The 21880-nt window shown below is 28.8% G+C and overlaps 2 protein-coding genes and 1 long non-coding RNA gene across 9 annotated transcripts in view; 1 reads left to right on the forward strand and 2 right to left on the reverse strand.

Annotated features, from left to right (window-relative positions):
• Positions 1–4846, reverse strand: part of LOC145973840 (uncharacterized) — a 7033-nt gene extending 2187 nt beyond the window's left edge. Inside the window, exon 1 of the long non-coding RNA XR_014439556.1 lies at positions 4257–4846. This is a non-coding gene — a long non-coding RNA (uncharacterized LOC145973840). The remainder of the gene's footprint in view (positions 1–4256) is intronic.
• Asator (tau-tubulin kinase asator) lies at positions 760–17161 on the forward strand. 7 transcript variants are annotated; one of them, XM_083103415.1, is made up of 16 exons: positions 760–799; positions 965–994; positions 5540–5672; positions 5865–6012; positions 6110–6324; positions 6585–6854; positions 6947–7033; positions 7192–7461; positions 8425–8611; positions 8698–9032; positions 9119–9418; positions 9542–9805; positions 9885–10152; positions 10270–10647; positions 11580–11898; positions 12910–17161. In XM_083103415.1, the coding sequence occupies exons 2-16, from the start codon at positions 987–989 to the stop codon at positions 12962–12964; spliced, it is 3237 nt and encodes a 1078-aa protein (XP_082959541.1). In that variant the 5' UTR covers positions 760–799; positions 965–986; the 3' UTR covers positions 12965–17161. The 7 variants fall into 7 exon arrangements, with proteins under 7 accessions (XP_082959541.1, XP_082959546.1, XP_082959538.1 ...); XM_083103412.1 differs by having other exon boundaries at positions 774–994; XM_083103417.1 differs by lacking the exons at positions 760–799; positions 965–994 and adding an exon at positions 4220–5464.
• A 1909-nt stretch (positions 17162–19070) lies between these two features.
• Arl8 (ADP-ribosylation factor-like protein 8) lies at positions 19071–21211 on the reverse strand. The gene is made up of 4 exons (XM_083103426.1): positions 20893–21211; positions 19892–20208; positions 19683–19824; positions 19071–19580 (listed from the first exon to the last, which is right to left on the reverse strand). The coding sequence occupies exons 1-3, from the start codon at positions 21013–21015 to the stop codon at positions 19704–19706; spliced, it is 561 nt and encodes a 186-aa protein (XP_082959552.1). The 5' UTR covers positions 21016–21211; the 3' UTR covers positions 19071–19580; positions 19683–19703.
• Positions 21212–21880: the final 669 nt, after the last annotated feature.

The following is a 21880-nucleotide window of genomic DNA, read 5'->3' on the forward strand; positions in this document are numbered from 1 at the left end:
TGAGATTATTTTCACTTCCGTAAATTCAGGGCTGTAGCGATCGAGACTTGCACAAACACATTTTTTCAAACATCTGAAAAAGATATTGCGTTTACAGATTTACGTCTTGCTGTACATTTGGATACGTCTATTCACATTATTAGCATGTATAAAAGGGATGATATTCGCTATTTCGAGATGCACTATTTCGAGGTTTTATTATATAAATTTATTAAAATGATTTATTAATAATTATACATATATAGATAATTTTATTTTATTGTTTATTGAATTTTATTTAAAAAAACAAAGCGGAAATTATTTTAATTATTTTTCAATCATTACTTTTATTACTATCATTTTCTTATATACACGAACAAAATAATAGAAGAGAAAAAATATGTCATTTTATATATAATTATTCTTCTTTAATGTTTATGGACATTTTCATCTATAAAAAATATTTTAGAAATCGATTATAAAACGTCTCGAATAATTATTTCCGAAACATGTCAAATATGTTTTACATAGATTGGCCACAGATATTTAACATGTGATATTCAACAAGCAACATACATTTCGTTTATAATATAACGTTGAAATTTAGTATTTAAAAAGCGCGGAAAGGAAACGATAAAGATTTGCTCTTTTTACAAAGAGAATTATTGGAAGATGAAAAATAACAGAGCAGCAAAAATGGAAGGGGACGACAAATTAAGCGCGATCTTCACGGTCGCAACGTTAACTCGCCGGTCAGATGCCAGAGCGAGGCGCTATTATAATTTCGTGTCCGGCTTGGTCACCATCGTCGGAAGTCGAAGTGAGTTTGTCATTAGTTGAAACAATACATCGGACTGTTTGCGAAATATACGCGGAAAATCTCATTTAGTGTCCTTAATCGGTTATTTTATTTTATTTATTTTTTTTGTTTGGTGACGCGGCATATCGCATTCTGTAAAACACATTACTGCTCTTATTATTCCAGTTCCGTGTGTTTTCGTCAAATCATGAAATGGTACGTATAAGATGCATTTTCTAATTAACGTAATCGAATGTGTGCTGCGATTTCTTATCTTTGATTTTTATATTTGATTAAATTATTTTTGTTATTTAATTTTGTGTATACAATTGTGTATTAAATTTTATATATAATTTGTGCAATATATTGTGTACAACATTCTTATAAATACATATTTACGTGAGAAATCGTGTATTATCATAATTGTTTGATAAAGCATGCGTGAGTTGTGTAATATATATTTTCTTTGACGCATATATTTTGAAACGATAAATCATAAGCCTTTGCCAGAACGTTAAACTTAACTGTTTTATAAAATATTTTCAAAAAATACTTAGATTTAACATTTTTCAGTAAAGAAAATAATGCATATTTTCACACACTTTTCAAAATTAAAGAAGATATTTAACAAACATTTATTTTGGGAGACAAAATTGTGAATTATTTATTCCTAAATATCAAAAATTATTTATAAAATTACTCTCCTTTCTATTTAGTTGTCTTTTTTCGATAAAATGTAAATAACTGAATTAAAGTCATTTCTTCCATATTACTATGCTTTATTTAAATTTGCAATTCTATCTTGGTAATATTTTTTTACTTTTTAATCTTCAAACATATTATTTATTTAAAAATTATTTATTTAAAAATGAAAATGTTTTAATAAATTAAGTTTTATTGATATATCAAACAGCATAGTTACTTAAGGAATTTACAATTCTTAATACGTGCTTAATACTGTGTATAATGATATAATCACAACTATCTATTTTAGTGTCGAGGTCTCTACCTGTAATTTGTATCTCATCTCTAAGACCATATATTCTATAATTAAAAACAATTTAAATGATTGCACCTCAAGTATAATATATTTTTTTAAATCGCAATACTGTTGTTTTTTTTATATATATAATAATAAATCGATCACCCCTTTCTTTTCCTCAATCTTTTTCTTTCTTTTTCTTCTTCTCTATGTCTAAGTGTGTGTATATAGGCCCATATAGGCATCCTCTTTTATTGATAAAAGAGGGTTCAGAATTTGGACAATAGTGTATATAGTGTAATATAATAAAATATTACAATTGCAAAAACATATATATATATATATATATATATATATATATATATATACATGTACGTACATTATATATAAATATATAACGCATACATATATAAATGTATATGTAAAGTTATATGTGTATATAAATATATATATATATATATATATATATATATATATATATATATATGTATGTATGTATGTATGTATATATGTACAGTATATCTATCGGTATACTCGTTTTTATTAAAAATACTTCAAATAAAAATTATTCGGATTAATGACATCTTTAAAAATTTAACCAGAGCTTTATTTAAAATATAATTGCCTTCTCTCCTTTCTGTCTTTTGAAATAACTCTTTATTCGATCAAATTCATATCAATATTTTCAATAGTTTTTTAATGAAAAATTGGTGTATGAAATTAATGAAACATTTTATACATATTTATAAAGATATGTATATATATATATATATATTCATGACTTCGAAAGGTGAGCCAATAATAATATTTATATTTTATCCCCTTTGTTTGTTTATTTAGATTTAGCAATTATTGAAAAATTATTTATTGAAATATTCTGTTATTGTTATACGGATATCCGCAACGTTAGATTGTTAGTTTGGAATAAGAAAATGTAAGAAAAATTGAAAGAAGATGGAAAAGTTCTCTGGCGCAGAGGAAGATGTTGCTCGGTGTATTATATACTGATTGTGAGTGGGGTCGTTTAAAAATAGACGTTTAAACTTAAATTATGCCCTCTAGCAAAGGGAGTCGCGAGCGAGCGGTCAAAATTTTATAAGCGCTGTATGTTTCGATATAACTGAAAGATATCGTAACAAGAATCATACAAGAAAAGTATAGATAAAAACATAACAAAAAAAGTATAGATTTCCTTCTTTTGTCAAATATGTAACAGACAAAAATAATAAACTATCTTTAGCTTTAGAAATGATTTTTCTAAATTATTCTAAATTATTTTGTTTGTTTAAATTACTTTGTTTAATTCTGTATATATGTAAGTAAAATATTTTTACATTTTAGCTTATTGCAAAAGTATAAAAAATTCCTTTATTCTCTAAAAATAAAATTTCTTTATTCTCTAAAAATAACGAAATACAGAAGCATGTGCTGTGTCACGTGCGATTAATTCACTCCAACTTACGAGATTAATAGGTACCCGGTAAAAAATTTATACATAAATGTAAAGATATGTATAATTATATGTAAAATGTATTCACATATACATGTGTTTTTTCTCTTGCAATCTCTGTCCGTGTATACAGGGAAAAATAAAAATAATTGAAACAGAATTAGAAGAATAATTTTCGCATTTTTTTTTTTTTAATAAAATTTAAAGAAGTGACAAAAAATTATAATACATAATCATATATAAATTTATATATGATTACATATAAGCAATATTATTCACATATAATCTTTCAGTTATTTTTCAATTATTTTTACTTCTTATAGACATAATTACGTATATTTGATTATATGAGGACTTTTTTCCTGAATGCTTGTAATTGTAAGCTTCTTTAATATGTGTATTAAAAAAGCTTAGATGTTGCATATTATGATTAACACTCTAAAACGAGTGAACAATTCCAATAATTAATCCAATTAAAAATTAATAGTTCTTTGGAAGTGAATATTACAAACTTATGTCGAGAATATTATAATTATATAAAGAATATTATAAAAAACCTAATGTAGAGAATAAAAAAAATATATAATCGTTGCATGGGCCCATGATTCGTAGGCGGGCTATACGAACATAGAATCCCTCACGAATCATGCTCCTTTCCACGAACTATGAAAGGCAATGTCGCATAATGTATTTCCTGCCATGCGGAACTTTGACGTATGTATACAGGGTGTTTCGGTAAAGGGCAATCTCTCGTGGTTATGTGGAGCAAGTAAAAATAACATCATAAGTTCCTATAAAATTGTTTCCACAACGCATCTTTTATCATCATTATTTTACCATCATTTATTTTCTTTTAAATATCAAGAAATCTATTACGCTAATTTTAAAGATTTTCATCGAACATAAAAATAATTATTAAAACCTACAGTTATATAAAAATTATTAAAAAGAAGATGCTTCTTAAATTTCAACTTTAAAAATAAATATCTCGATAGAGATGCATTGTAGAAAAAAATTTTATGGGAACTTGTGGGATTATTTTTTACCTGCCCTAGAGAGACTGCCCATCGTTACCGAAACACCCTGTACATGCTCGCGACATCGCGCGCGATACGATAAAGGAGATACGTAAAAAAGATCTATATAGAAGATAATAACCAATAATAAACGCGAAGGAGGACGGCATGCTGACGTGAGAGAGCGTGGACGCGGAAAAGGTGAGGGGGAGATTTACCTAGGCGAAAAAGGAGAGAGAGAGGGAGGAGAGAGAAAGAGAGACACATGCACACGCGCGCGCACACACACACGCACTGGGAGAAATGTCATCGATCGCCGCGCCCTGCGCGCTATCTACCGTCGATTTCGCGCACACTCGATTCATGTGCGGTGCGAAATCGAAAAATGGCCGTCCCACTGGCATTTGACGAGAACTTTTGCGGCGGCCGTGAATATCCGGCCCGAGCCGTGACGAACGAGTGATCAGCTGCGTGAACAAGCTCTGAGATCTTCTGTCACGCGAACGGAAAGACGAGAAACGGAAGGTGGGAGGATGACGGCGACAGAATTGTGAAGGGAAATTGTGCGCGAAAGCAGTCCTGGCGAGAATACGTCGGTGTAACATCGCGCTGTAAGCGGTGTCTCTAGCAGACGACATTGTTAGTAAAAAGAAAATAAAAAAATAAAAAAAATAAGATACTCTTATTATATCTTTGGATCGGTCAGTCGGTCGGTCGGTCGGTCGAAGGAGAGAGAGAGAAAGAAAGAGAGTGGTTATATGCGCGGGCGGACAAAATGCGCATTATTGTATAATAATTTGCAAAAGTGCGGAGATTAATCTTGTCGTAATTAAAGGGGCCGTTTTTACATCGTACGTAACTTGACGAGCCGATCGTCGCGTGTCGACTCGTCGGCATCGCCGATCGAGGAGAAAAATGCGAAAGAGAAAAAATCGAGAATCCGTGCGGGGACATTCAATTAATTGTCGTGATGTTCGTTAATCATCGACGAATCGTTGATCGACGATCGAGGAGATGGCGATCGAGTGATCGCGATCGAAAGATCGCTAGATATGGAAGTTCGCTTTGGAACTGAATAACAAGGGACCAGCAACACCTCTCGCTCGCACGCAATCATGGCTGCCTAGCACAGGGCGCGTATTGAGCAATTTTATACGAAACGTCGCTAGAAAATTATAAACTCGTCACTCGAGATGTCTTTTGACAGCTCGCCCGGGTCGTCGACGCGTGGATCCAACGTATTCGATAATTATCCGCATCACGTGTGTACGTGTACATATATTTTTATAATCTGTTATTTTTGCATTTTTCAGGCCTACAAATTATCTAGAGGATTTGGTGTTGAGGAATGTAGGCGACGAAAGCACGGATCAAAATAATAATATAACTATGACGAGCGAGGATTTGTTACAGCCCGGCCATGTGGTCAAAGAACGTTGGAAAGTTGTAAGTTTCGATTTGTCGAAGGCTCTTAATATCGTAACATTTTTCAATTTTACACAAGATAGATTGACAGTATTTTATTTCAAAAAATAAATATTTAGAAGATATCTTTTATATCAATATACATATTGTGTTTTGTTTAGAAATACAAGCACAAGCAATATATATTAAGAAATATATATATCTTAAATGTAGGTGAGAAAAATAGGTGGCGGTGGATTTGGCGAAATTTATGAAGGTCTTGATTTAATGACAAAGGAACAAGTCGCTCTTAAAGTTGAATCTGCGCGGCAACCCAAACAAGTCTTAAAGATGGAAGTAGCTGTCCTAAAGAAATTACAGGGTCGGTATTAAATTATTTTTTATTAATTGAAATTTTTGCGCAAATTTAAAATATGTTTATTCTCTATTTTCTAAATTATTGCTTGAAACTATTTCAGGTAAAGATCATGTATGTCGTTTTATTGGCTGTGGACGTAATGATCGATTTAATTATGTTGTGATGCAATTACAAGGAAAGAATTTAGCAGAATTGCGTAGGGCGCAACCAAGAGGTGCTTTTTCGCTCTCTACTACATTACGTCTTGGTCTTCAAATTTTGAAAGCTATAGAAAGCATTCATCAAGTGGGATTTCTGCATAGAGATATTAAACCTGTATGTGTTTACATATGCACACATGAAAATATGTCACGTTGTTTTAATTGGTGTATTTGAACAGTGAAGAAACTATTGATTTTGTTCATTTCATAATCTTGTGAAAGCATAAAATATTGTATATTGTGCAAACATTACATAAGATTTATGTATATTAGATAATTTGTATTTTCTGTGAATTACATATTGAATGATTATAACTTTTTTTAATATAATAATTGTTATAATTTGAACAAAAAGTGATGATACTTTGTTTATAGTCAAATTTTTCAATCGGCCGTCATCCTTACAACTCCAGGCTGGTATATATGTTAGATTTTGGTCTAGCTCGACAATTTACAACTGGCACAGGAGAAGTGAGACCGCCTCGTGCTGCTGCAGGATTTAGAGGAACCGTCCGATATGCATCAGTTAATGCACATAAAAATAAAGAAATGGGTCGACATGATGATCTGTGGTCATTATTTTATATGCTAGTCGAATTTGTTAATGGACAATTGCCATGGCGAAAAATAAAAGATAAAGAGCAAGTAAGTCAGAGAAATTTCTACATAATTACCAGATATAAACAATTTTATACATAATTAGAAGTTCGATAAAGTGTAACATTTTTTCTCTATAGGTGGGTCTCATGAAAGAGAAGTACGATCATCGTTTGCTTCTAAAACATCTTCCATCTGATCTACGGGTTTTTTTAGAACATATTCAGGTATATATGATTGAAAAATATTCCGCACACATACATATATACAATGTTAAAGTAATTAACTGTTTCTGCACTTTTTGTCACAAATCTTTAGTGATTTTTATGATATATGATAAATTTTATTTTTGCAATAATGAAATATTTATAAATATTTTATATAGAATTTGGAGTATGCAGATAAACCAGATTATGGTATGTTAGCTGGTCTATTTGAACGATGTATGAAACGTAGAGGTGTAAAGCCAAATGATCCTTATGATTGGGAAAGGCCATTAATAGCTAATGAAGGTTTATCAACTACTAGATCATTACCTACAGTGACTGTGCCACCTGCACTTACTACAGCTACTACTATCAATCAGCCTCCAATTACAAATGTGGACACAAACAATCAAGAGAACGTAGAGCCAGATAACAGGAAAGAGTTGGATGTAAAAAATATAAAAAACTTATATCTTGTCAAGCCCATATTAGATTGGTGCAAAACGTTTGTGATTTTTCAAAAATTCTGATTTAAGCAAGTTTTTTGTTTTCTATTTGGAGAAATGAGATGGCATTATCAATATGAAACATAATATATATTTGTTACTTATATTTGTAATATTTTATATATATATATATTGTTTTTTATTTATATGTTATTAGTTTTGTAAAGTTTTTTTTTTTCTTTTTTGTTCTCGAAGGTGAAAATAAAGGAACCCTTGTTGAATAAAAATAATGGAGGAACTATCATTGAAAAATTGAATGTAATTCATCAAAAATTGGCTGAAAGACTTTGTTTGTTCAACAAAAAAGGAATACTTCTGTATAATAACGCTCGGCTACATATAGCTTCAATGACCATCTACTATATAGCTGCAATGAAAATTATAAACATTAGAAACTCAAATTTATTTATTGTATTTATTTACCAGATTTTATATCTATTGACTAATATTTATTTAAATATTTCGATTCGTTCTTGAAAAAAATTCACAAACTCAGGTTATTAAAAACACCATCAAGGAATTATACATTCTAAAGTTTCACATTATTTTATACAAGAGTTTTTTGTATGCCGATGAGAGAAATATATTGAAAGTAATTGTGATTATTTTGATTAATAAAAATTAATTTTAAATCTTCATTTTTTTTTTAAATGTGATAAACATGGCAAATCTCTTGCACCAACCTAATATATTTTAAGTTTTGTTGTAAAGTTATACTGTTTATATAACATAGTTATATAATATTTTTAAAGATTCTTAAGTATATAATATTTTTAAAGATTTTGAATCTCTTAAACTTATCTATCTCATATATATATATATATATATATATATATATATATATATATATATATAAATTTCAATTTTAAATATATATATTTATTATAACACATTTGTATATAACAGGCACAATTGGATTATGAAAGTATATATAGAAGAAATAGGCAACGTGGTATAGAAGGTTCTCCAGTGCCATTTGCAGCAGCTATCAGCAATCATGGTAGAGATAAAAATTGCAATGCCACGATACCAACGACCGATAATACGCATCAACAAGTCGCACAGCAGACTATGCCACCTCTACCAACCCAAGGTTTATATATAACTTATTTATATGTGTAATATTTAATGCGATATCTATCGTCTATCGTATAATAATTGTCACTCATTACTTCTCAGGATCTCCCAAAAAACGACGCGCCGTATCGATGGCAGTAGAATCTCAAGTTCCCGCGCCAATAGAGAAACAGGTAGATAACGAAGGAGATGCATTGATGGCTTCCGCGCGTTCCGCATCTGATGTTCCTCGACTTAAAACTGTGACAAATGCAACAGCACCGCTTAGGAAATCGGCAAGTGGTGCTACATTGCCTGCCACGCTTGCACGTTTGCGTATCGCTACTCCTGAGGGAACGTCCGGTGAATTACCGAGTCCTCGTATACAGACAGAAGTTGACGCTTCCTATTGTTCTTATGATGTAACTAATACTAAATACGTTGGAAATCAGAGTCCGGTAAGTATATCCTATAATTATCATTCAACATGATAGATTCATGCTGACATTTTTCCAAATTTATATATATATTTGAATGTTTTTAGGTAACCGAACAAAGGGAACCTCTTAGAAGAGAACCCAGAAGAAGAGCGGAGAACCGACAACAAATGAGAGCCGGGCGTTCGGCAGTACGAGATTGCTCTATTACACAATTTGCACAAATAGATGACGACAATGTATCCGCCCTGCAGCAAGTGACCAAAGGTGGTGGAGGTTTGACTCTGGCTTCGCAATGGAAATCGCAATTTGACGATTCTGAAGAGACTGACAATGAATGGAAAGGTGAAAATTTACAAAGCCCTGAACATAAAGGGATAATAAACACCCCGTCCATACCGCCACAGGTAAAAAACTCCTTATTTATTATAATAAAAGGATTAGTAAACGCAAACAGAAGCGTAATCTGTCCTATGAAAATGCTGGAACAAGTAAAGTTTCAACCAGTCAACAAGTAATTTAACATGCAGCCCACAGATATCGTCGAAAATGTGCAACAATTGGATACAAAACCTGTCGCGGCTCAATCAAATACCTCGAACGTGTGTCAACAAACTTTGATTCCCACAGCATTATCCAAAATAAGCGAAGATTCTCCGAAACCAGCGGTACCGCATAGATGTTTAAACATTGCGGGTATTGAAAAATATCCAGAGCTCCAAGGGGCACTCCCGCGAGCTTGGAGCGTTCCAGCTTTAGCGCCGCATGTTCGGGCTTATCTTGAAGCTCCATTGGTTCGTATCATATTTTACATATGATACATCATTATGACAGCTTTTACATAGATATATTTTAACGTCGATGTGTTAATAGGTTCAACAAGCGGCATTTGACGATTTGTTATATGAAGTTGATGTTATGAGGAATATCGCCACCCGATATGATGAGCCGAAGCAGACTGCACCAGTCAGAAGAACTAGTCTACCAGCGGTAGCTTTTTCTCTTTCTGATACAATGTTCAACGCTCACAAAGGGGAAGAAGAGGAAGAAGCAGTAGCAGGAAGATTAGAAATCAGAGTCGTAGATGCAACTGGCGGTGCTACAATTGTGCAAACTAGTGCCGATAGGGAACCTTTACAAAGTATATATAACCAATTCTTTTTTATTACCAATTTTTTTATTGTCTTATCGATCGATGAATCAGCATGTTTATTAATGTCACTTTGCACTTATAGATGTGCTTTATCTGAATTTCTAGAGAAATTAGCGAACGGTATGGCAGGTAGCCCGGCTAGTCCTAATCCGGGACCGGAAGAACCATCGATATATTACGACGCTACCGAAAATCGACCAACTGCAAACGCCAGTTTGCAAAAAGAATCGACTAGCGTCACTACTGCCTCGACCACTGTACAAAATGCAGTGCCGCTTCGTGATAATAAGGACAATAAAGAGAAGGAAACATCTAATAGGACATATATCGCTCACAGTAAAATACCGATTCCCGTTAAGAGTCCAAGATGCTCGTTATCTGAATCAACACCCGAAATTAATATTCCGAATATCAAGGCAGTAACTGGAAGTGACATAGAAAAACTACCGGTGCCTATGACTACAACTAAGGAAAAAGAAAATAGTTAGTAAAATTATTATGACATGACAGATTTATTAGAAACAAATTCTAAAATGATATGTCAATATGATATTTATAATTGTATTTATGATTGTCTATGATATTTTGTATAGATTATGATAAAAATTGGCATATATATCGTTTTTAAAAGTCATTTTTAAAAGCATATAGTAAGCGATTTACTAGATATTTGTTGAAAAAGCGATATTTCAAGTGCTTTAATTTATTATCGTGTAGGCGTTTTGTTTTTGAAAATTTTGAAGATTATTTTTATTTTAATAACTATATGATTGTTATCTTTAAAAGAAAGTTTTTGTGAAATATTAATATGTATATATCTCTTTACAAAGAGAATATCTAAAAGATTGTTTTATATATTTACTTATTTATTTATTTATTTATATATTCTAAGATACAATTTTATCGAGACAAAATAATCATGGCAGAAAATAATCTTTCAAATGCTATATTTTCTGCAATATTTCAAAAAACTTATTTTATATCAGTTATATTTCTAAATTTTTTCATGTTATAATATTTTCTTTTAAAACAAGAATATTAACCTCTTGTAACTGTACAACATAATATGTAACAATATTACACAAATATTATGGGAATAAAACATACACGAATTGTAATATCCTAAAAAAAGATTTAAGAATTTATCTATAATTTAAAGAATTCATCTATAATATAAAATATTTTTGAATAATAAAGTGAGGTCACAGTTTTTATTGAAAATTGATAATTTATATTTAAAAAAAAAGATGAGACGTTATCCTTATATATGTGAAATATTAAATAATATGTATAGTTTTTCGCGCTATACTAATGATTGCAAATTTTAGTCAAAGGTAAATCATCATATGTGCCAGCATATTTCCATGACATGCCATTATCTAACACTAGACCAATCATATCATCTTTAACTTCAGCCAGTTCTGCCGAAGATGAAAATTTAACCGGATGCACACCCGCTCTACGCCGTCGAAGACAAAGTGAAAAGTACGTGACAGACGCTAGTCAGCTGAATCTGCAGTTCCAAAGACCACAACATAGAACTAGACCACAATCTGAAGTATTGCCAAGACTTTCTCCCAGAGGAGTACCTTCGCATCTTCTACGAGAGTCAGATAAAAAGTCCGAGGAAAGCAGTGAAAGTGATTCTAACAGCAGCGGACCACCAAAATCCGCTCGTCAACCACCACCACCGCCTACATCATTGCCACCTCATATAGCAGAAAATAATGCTAGGTATGATTGTTACAAATATGCATCTCTTATCTGTATAATCCATATAACAGGGTGTCTACTCCCTGGAAAAATATGGAAATCCTAGAATTTTCAGGAATTTCTTTTACTTGAAAAAAATCAGAAAATTCTTATAAAATTTAATTGAAACTTAGAGAATTTTTAAAAGAATTTTCTTCGTGATAATTTTGCTTTTATATTGCTCTTACATTGCAGTCGATAATCCACCAATAAATCAAGTTATGAATTATGTACTTAAAACATATTATAAACATATATCTCTTTATATTTCAACACCTTAACAAAATATTGAATATATATATATATATATATATATATATATATATATATTTATTTGCTTATTACTTAATAATTATTGCGAATTTTGCAAAATGGTAGAGGACTTTTCTTCTTAGTTTGACCCAATCTATCATCACTTTTCGTTTGGTCCCTCACGAATCGGACACTCTGTATATATATATATACAGAGTGTCCGATTTATTATATATATATATATATATATATATATATATATATATATATATATATATATATATATATATATAATTTTCAATCATAAAAAAATGAAAATATTATGCAAACATGAAAGATTTATCTTAACGAAAGTTATTCAATTTTTTTCAATATATTTGCAAATTTAGCACTTGAAAGTTAGGTGGCTCTGTGTCTTTCCTTTGTAGGAGAAAAAAAACATTAGAAAACGAATACAATAAAAAAAAACTTACTTTACAAACGGCACCAAAAAAATCTTGAAAATATTTTTTTTATTTTTTTTAAATTTTGAATAAAAATATCTGGAGGATCAGAAAATTTTCAAGAAATATTTTTACAAGATTTGAATATAAATAGACATATATAGACATCCTGATATAAGTAAAAGTTTAGTATATATTATTTCTTCCGTTTGACGCATTAAATTCCACATCCTAAGAATAACATGATATATATAATCTCCTTTTTCTATCTATAGATGCAAATTTTTTGTAATTATAGATGCCGCCGTTATTGGCCCATACCAGATCCAACAGTTGCTAGCAGAGAATCGTGAGATTTGATATTCAAAATGACAAATAGTCTCAGTTTGTGTTAGGATTGAGGAGGTTTTACTGCTCAACCAACTAAGAATGTGATATCATTTGAGGCAACGGAAATGCGCAATCTTTCTCTGATTAAATCATCGGGTACATAAAAATTTTTGCAAAAATGCATATCTGCATATCTACAAAGATAAAGAACATTAGCTATTCATTTAACACGTGAAAATGTAACTGTCTGTGAATGCGTATTAATTAATAATGCCGCTTTAATTAACTACTGAAGTTCTTGAGCGACTTTTTCAAATAAGAAAATCTTTCTATATATATTATAGGAATTTGGAACACGCGCGCTCAATAAGTTTCAGTAAATTGAATAAAAGTATATATGAGATTGCTTATAATGTACAAATAGTACAACAATCTAGTGATTTAAATAGTCACTTTTTAAAGACTATACTCTTTCTTTACTTATACACTTGCCGCAATTTATGTTACAGTATCAACATATCCATCCAGTATCTTTAAATTTATATGATATTATGTATTTCCGTAATGCGTGTGTGTATGTGTGTGTGTGGGCGCACTTGCTTGCGTGAATGTGTGTGTGTATGTATGTGTGTGTTTGAATTTTGCATAATTCTATTCACGCTTATTGTACATACATATTACCAAAATTCGATGCTTTTAACTGAATTTCCTTTGCACAGAAATATGTCGAATGCACTTTATATCTACATAATTCTTATCAATACTAAAATTTTCTAGACAAGTTTTATAAAATTTATAATTTTATTCTAATGTGAGAGATAGTCATAAAAAATAATATAACATTTTTGTTATAAATGATATAATTATTATAACAACTATATTATACATTAAAACGTATTTTATTTGTTAATAATATGAATAATTTATCTCAAGGAAGAATGAGTGATAATGATAATTTCATTAAAATTATACTCACATACATACACAACACACACATACAAATGATTCATGTGTTTTAAATCATTGGTAATTTAGAATTGCTATTTTGCAATAAGCAAAAAAATCACGTAAATATGTCACACATTTTACAAATAATATAAAAAAGCATACGAATAATAGATATATATATATTATTTAACGTCGCAAAAGAAAAAAGTTTATTGTATGAAAAAGACACACAGCTCTAGAATAATTATTCAATTCGGGCCAGATATACTAGTCCCCTTAATAATCCATTATTAAGGACAAAATGAAATTTTCGCACATATAGGATGCAGGATCTTCCATTAAGATTTTTTTAAAGATTCTTTGGTAACTTGAAATAAAGTTTTTTTTTAAAAATGTCAAGAAAAATTATTTATTAAAACTTTTCAATTTTTGCATTATATATTTTTGTTATTAAATTTAAAATCAAAATTGGACATTTAAAATTAAATAAAAAATGCAGTTTTGTTATCCACTTAGTTTTTCTTTGAAATTTAATTGAAAATTTTTTCTTTTTTTTCAATCGTTTATAACTTAAATAATTATTGACTCAAAATTTCAAGAAAAAAAATGACTCCAAATTAGTTAAAGAATCTTTCATTAAAACAACTTCCGCTTCTGGGATATCCTGTAAATAAATATGTGTGTGTATATGTGTGCGCATATGATGTATGTACATATATGTATGTATACATATATATACTATCTCAGTTTTGTCTTACTATTTTGTATTCATGGATTTTAGGCATTGCATTTCCCTTCTATAAATAACTAAAACATTACAGAATTTTTTTACAATCTTCAAAAAAATAAACATATGACTGTCTTTACTATTCAAAAATATAATTTGTATAATTTTATTTAAAGATTAGAAATACTTAAAATTATTATTATATAAATTGCACATATTTATATAAGTACATACAAATTTATATAAGTATGTGTGTATATATATATATATATATATATATATATATATATATAAAATCTTGCGTGTATTTATGTATAACTAATATAATCTTAAATATTTTCAATCATTAAATTAAATAAAATTGTACTGAATGATTACATTTTTTATTTGAGTAAAAAAATCTTACATGTTTATATTCCTGAAGTAAATTTGCAACAAAAATTCTTTGATTTTTTAGTTATTTAGCTTAAAAATAAAAAATCATTGTAAATTTTACGAAGATATATGTATTCTCTAAAACCTTGTCAAAAAATCTAAAAATGAAGAGATATAGAAAATTTTGGAAATATTGCACATATGAGCACACATATACATGTAGACAAAAATTGAGAAAGGATGTATGTGCGTGTCAAGAACATTTTTAATAGGAACTTTCAAATAATGTTTGTACCAAACAACGTACCAAACACAAGTTCCTTCAGCAGCGTATAGTATCATACATGCGTGTACGTGCATGTGTATATTCATACGCGCATACGTATGTATGTATACATATATATATGTATGTATGTGTGTGTGTGTGTATATATTTATATTTATATTACATATATAATATGTGTATATGTATGCATATACATTTCAAGAAGGAATAGAATATCACAGTAATGTATAAAGAAAAAATAATCAAGCAAGACGTAATCGTGGCAAACATTTAAACATTTCTTGCACATAATACAACAAAAGATTGAGATATAAGCTTTGCGAGTTTTCTAATATAAATGAATCTTGAGTGAAGTCTAGTGATGCATAAAACTAGTCAAAGTAGAATAATCTATTATGCGCTATTGTTAAATCTAATTTGAAATATAAAGTTATATATATATATATATATATATATATATATATATATATAACTTTGTATAAAATAGGGAGATTATTCTGTGCAATGATTAATATAAGATCAAGTATATAAAATGTATTCTGGTGTTGGCAAAAAGAAATGAACATTAGTGTAATTTCTTATATAAAATACGATGTCGATTATTTTCTTAGTGAATAACGAAACAACAAGTAATAATTTTCCTTGAAATTTTTATCGAGGAAAAATTGTATCCAGGGTTCACGAAAAATAACTATGCGACCACTTTTATCGCCAATACTGTGAACACTTTAAATAATAATTAATAAATTTTTAATCGTTTTGTTCGGAGGAACATAACGCGCAACAGAAGAGATTGTATTAATAGGATCTTTATCATCGACTTATCGCTTATTAATCATGCAGCAATATCTTCGTGTAAATGTATACGAAGTGCGGATACACGACGTAGATTGAATAGAGATAAAAGGATCAAAATTGGTGAATTTTGCGATATTATTAATGATAATATTATTATATACAAATAAGATATAAAACAAAGTGTATCTTATTCATGCAAATATAACATAGACTTATGATTGTAAAATATTATTCAATATGCATGTATAATTGAATTCAAAGTTTTCGCTTTTTTTTTTAAAGAAAAAAAATAGGAGAAAAAGCACATATAGTATCGTCTTTTCAAATTTATGTAAATAAATAGCATGTATGCATATATATGTAGATATAGTTTATGATAAATGCATATATACATATATGCATATAGATGCGTATATACTGTATTTTATGGATATTCAAATATAAATATACAATAATTAAATGCGCGCAGAAAATTACGGTAAACGTTTAACAAATTTGAAAGATTAACTCATTCAAGTCCATAGTTTTACTACAATAATTCTGACTTAGATTTTCTTACCTCGATTTTTTTATATGCGTTATAATTTAAGGTAAAATATTTTGATATATAAAAAGTTATCAATATCTTTTAAGTATTTGGATTAAAAAATAAATATGGCAGAAATTGGTATCTTTTTATGTAATAACAAACAAACTTTGCAGTAATTAAAATTGCAACTGGACTTTAATGGGTTAATTCATGAAATTGACATGAAAGCAAATATAATCGATATAAAGACAGATTGTAGTATACATCAGGATACCAAAATACTAGAAAGTATTTGAAAGGTACTTTAAAACCAACTTTTAATGAAAATTATACGAGCTAACTTATTGCAATAGAGTTCATTTTTCATTATTAAATATATTCATTTTTCACTATTAAATATATTATGATCAAGCGTTATAATTTTAAAATTTTGCCGAGAGATAAAGTCTATTTGAAATTAATTAACTAAATCTATGTTGTGCATCTATATTATGTTTTCATGAATCTTAAATATATATAATAAAAATTTATAATAAAACTTTATTTTTTTCCGTTTATCTATTATTAAAAAATTCTTAATGTTGTCTTTTAGTTTTTAAAATTAAATTGAATTGATTAAATTGAGAAAAATTTATATATTTTTTCAGATATTCCTCAGATATTTCCTGGTGTATGTATATGAATTTTCAGAAAAAATAATATGGCAGTGTCCTTAATCGAGATCAACAAAATTCATAAAAATATCATTCTATTATATTTTCACATTTCTATTTATTTATTTTTCCAATTATCCTCCCTCCCTTCTTCTTCTCTTTCTCTCTTTCTCTTTTTACAATATTTTATATAAAATTATTCACTTGTATATTTTATGATACTTGAATTCGAATTTTGACCATACAAATATCGCTGTACGTGTATGAGCACGTCTACTTTCTATCTCTGACAGATGGAAAAGTACGATTCCATCCATAATTTTGTATTTTATAACATATGCATTTTGAAATTGAAAACACAATGTCATTTCTATCTTTACAGTGTCATGTATTTGCAAGTCGTTATAATGAGACCTTGAGAAAAACGATTGTTTTTCTGTTATATATATTTGCATGTGTATATATATATATATATATATATATATATATATATATATATATATATAAAACAGATCTTTTACAATAAATTTAATATATATTATTGTGTGGCTGCTTTAAGAGTGAGTCACGTATAGTTAATAAATATAGCAAAAGTTGGCTGTAACGAACACCGCTAGAAAATGAAATATTGTATCGCCATATAAATGAAATTCAATATAGCTGAAGCTTCAGCAAAATTTGGATTTAAAATTTTTTCTTTCTGTATACATTCACTTTATTCCTCTTTAAAAATGCATATTTTGAATTGTACATTTTATATCAGTAACAATATCAAAAGAAATATACAATATTCTACATATATAATATACAAGATATGTAGCTCTTCTTAATTATATAATTTTATAAACATGAAGTTAATCGACCTGATTTATTTTAAAGCAATAATTAATAGTTTTAAACAATTTGATTATAGAAAATTGAATTAATAAAAAGATAGCTATATTTTGCATGCATGTAATACTCCATAGATAAATAGAGAAAAACAAATGAAGAAAAATAAAGAATGAAAATTATTATATATATATGTTCTTCTCGGCAAAATAAAATCTATTTTAATGCAATTAATTTTCATAGATAATTTTATAGCAAAGCTGTTTGCAGTGCTTTTTTATCTATCTTTTGCTTTACATTTTTATTGTTTAAAATCTTTTTGACATTATTAAATCACTTGGGTATCCTTTATAGTTTTTAGTAAACAAGATGTCTACTCAATTCTTGTAAAAAAATTCCTTAATTTTCCAGGTATTTATGTTCAAAATTCCAGACAGAGAATACTTTAAAATATTTTTTGTTGTAGCTTTTTAAAATAAATGTTTTTATTGCATTTTCCACATTTTTCACCCATACAAAAGAAAAATAGAAAGCTTCTTGAATTTTAAATGTGTAAATATATTGAAAAAAAATAATTTTTCATTTGCATAAAATTATTTTTTTTATAATTAAAAACTATATAATAAAGAATATTATATTATATTCAATATTATTCAGTATTATATATTCAATATTTTGTTAAGACATTGAATATAAACTGAGATAAATAAGTATTTGTAATATATCTTAAACATATAATTCATTTTGCTTGACGATTGTTTACAATGTGAGAACAAAATTAAAAATTTTTTAAAAAATTCCTTAAATCCCATTAAAATTCCAGAAAATTCCCTAATTTTCCCAGGGAATAGACATCCTGGTAAAATATATATTTGATAAATATTTATATTCTAAAATCTATTACACATAATTTTGCCTAAATTATGTAGGAGAATATATGGACCTAGGATTATTTCTTTCTCAAAGTAGAAAAGAATTAAAGTAATGTTTGCAATACGTTGTTTTTATTTGTTATTAAAGTTTTTCGAGGTGTATTAGAGTTTTATAATAATCAATAGTGATATCTTTGCGCATGTATTTCATATAATAGCTACCATTTCTCTAATTTATACATAAAGTGCTTGGTATCTTTTGAGAATACAAGAAATCAGAGTATCGACATCTAGACTATAATATCACAATAATTAACTGCAATTATGTCAATATTATTTCAGCTTTACAATAGCAGCAATCATAGAAAATACAGAGATACTAATTAGTTTTAACTGTTATTAAGTTATTGGAATATATTCTTGGACTTACCTATGAACGAAAATATAAAAAATTGTTCCTTATTACTAATGTGCTCGTGGGAAGTGAGTGCCTTATGGTATAAATCACACGAGCATATTCTTGGCATACAAGCACAATTTTTTTTTGTTTTTTTTTTTGGTTAATTTTATCATGGTATTTGCACCATCCAACTTAGATCAGCTAAAGCTCAAGTAGTTTTCTACAATAATGACACAGTTTTGAACAAAGTTTGCCCAATACGCTCATTTTACAATTGATCCCAATACTATTATCAGTATCAAAGATTCGTCGCAATACTAACAAATAGGATATTTTAAGAGTATTAGCGAACTCCACTTTTCGAATGCGCTATGAGCCACTGTAACGTAATATCAATATTGTCTTTTTCTTTACACGAAATACTGTAGCAACAAATCTCGCGATCTTGAATCGCAGAAAGATTCCTAAAACATATGTATTGTCACACATATATCCATAAATGTATTTGCAAAATATCAATGCGCAACTCACATTCTTTCTATGAGTCCATTCTCATCCAATGCATGAGGTAAATCCCTTTTATTGCCCAACACCAATACTGGTATTCCAGACAATTGTGGTTTATCCAATAAATTGTGCAATTCATTACGACTTGCCTCGATTTTCTCTGAATCTGCTGCATCCACCATATAAACTATGGCATTTACTCCTCTGCAATATCTTTCCCACATAGATCTAAACCTTGGTTGACCACCAATGTCCCACACTTTTATAGTGACATTGCCTTTGGTTATTTTACGCATATTAAAGCCTACAGTCGGTATCATATCTTCGCTAAATTGCCCCGACTAAATATACAAAAGAGAAGAATTACCTTAATTTGTTGTTTTAATTCAAGAACAATAACATATATAATTATTATTAATTCTGATTATATATATAACATAATGATTATAATAATTATTATACTTTAATATAATTTTGGTCGAGCTATTAGGATTGTATTGCTAGGTATATTCAAATTTTGTAAGTTAAATTATTTGTTAATTTATCGAATTGTAAAAAAAATCAGTTATATATAATATATAAAATCACTTTATTAATAAGATAAGAAATCAGCTTAAAAATTGTTTACATATTGATATGATATGAAATGCAGAAAACATAAAATGATGAAAAGAGGGAGAAAAAGAAAAGAAGTAAAACGTGCAAGGAAAAGAATGCGAGAAGAAAAAATGAAAAATAAACGGCGACAATTTAATAATCTCACTCGATCGTAATTTCGGACGTAGCATTTAACTGCTTGACACATAAGGGCGTATGCGAAAACGATTAACATTATAGCAGCGATGGAGTTATTTCGAAGGGATTATTGAATATAACCCCCAATATACGAGACTTGTCAAATTTTCTTGATTTCCACTCGTTTCGTTTTCGATGTCAACGGGAAATAACATTATCTGATAATACTTGACATCCATTGAAGTGAGACTCCGCGCGAGATAAATAGAACAAATCCATGACTCACGTACCGCTATGACATTCACAAAGGTAGTTTTTCCACTGTATTGCAAACCGACAAGAGTGAGCTCCATTTCTTCCTTCCAGAAGAGAGACTTGAACCAATCCAAGATCCGATTAATAAGGGCCAACATGTTGAATTTCGTGCGATCAAATCCAGCTCCGTTGGAAGAGGTTAAAATGGAGACTCCTTCAAAATACGACCGCTCGGACTTTTTGACGTATAGGTCCCCGCTATATCCGCTGTCTCTCTCAGGCTTGCTCAGGCTACGTCCGTTAGTCACCGACGAGGTGACTATTAAAGACCGATGGTCTTGCGAGAGTTCGGATGACTCGAAAAAGGCTTATACACTAGCGTCCTCTCAATAATATCGCGGCTAGAGTATGAAATACGTAATTTATGTAATTTATATGCACATGCACAAACAGCTGCATATTTTTTTTAAGCAACTATGTGTTTGTTTTACATACGTCAATAATTTATTCCTCTCATTATTTTGTGTGTAAAATCATTGAAAAATAAATTTAAAATTCAAATTCAAAAAAAATTCAATGAGATACTTTTTAATTTATATAAAATTATGTCAAGTTAAAAGTATATAAAATTAATAAATAATATGTTAATAATATTAATATATTAATAATTTGATAGTATATTAATTTGATAGTATATTAATTTATTAATATATTTATAATATATTAAATATTTTAATAATAATATTAATATATTTTTTTATATTGAATAGATTCTCCTAAGTCCTATAATTATGGTAATCTTTATGCTCAAGTCGATAGTGTCAACACTGCATAAGGTTTATGACATTGCGAACACAAAATATACGGACAGCATCTCTAAATATATAAGCTCTATGGACAAATATAATATCTCCATTATTTCCTCCATTCTTTGTGAAAGTAGAGAGAAAACTGAACTTTATATATATATATATATATATATATATATATATATATATATATATATATATATATATATATATA

The sequence above is a fragment of the Camponotus vicinus genome, unplaced genomic scaffold (assembly GCF_025532165.1).
Source record: "Camponotus vicinus isolate PSW18456_S1 unplaced genomic scaffold, iyCamVici1.0 SCAF_6, whole genome shotgun sequence".
Classification (NCBI taxonomy): Eukaryota; Metazoa; Arthropoda; class Insecta; order Hymenoptera; family Formicidae; genus Camponotus; species Camponotus vicinus.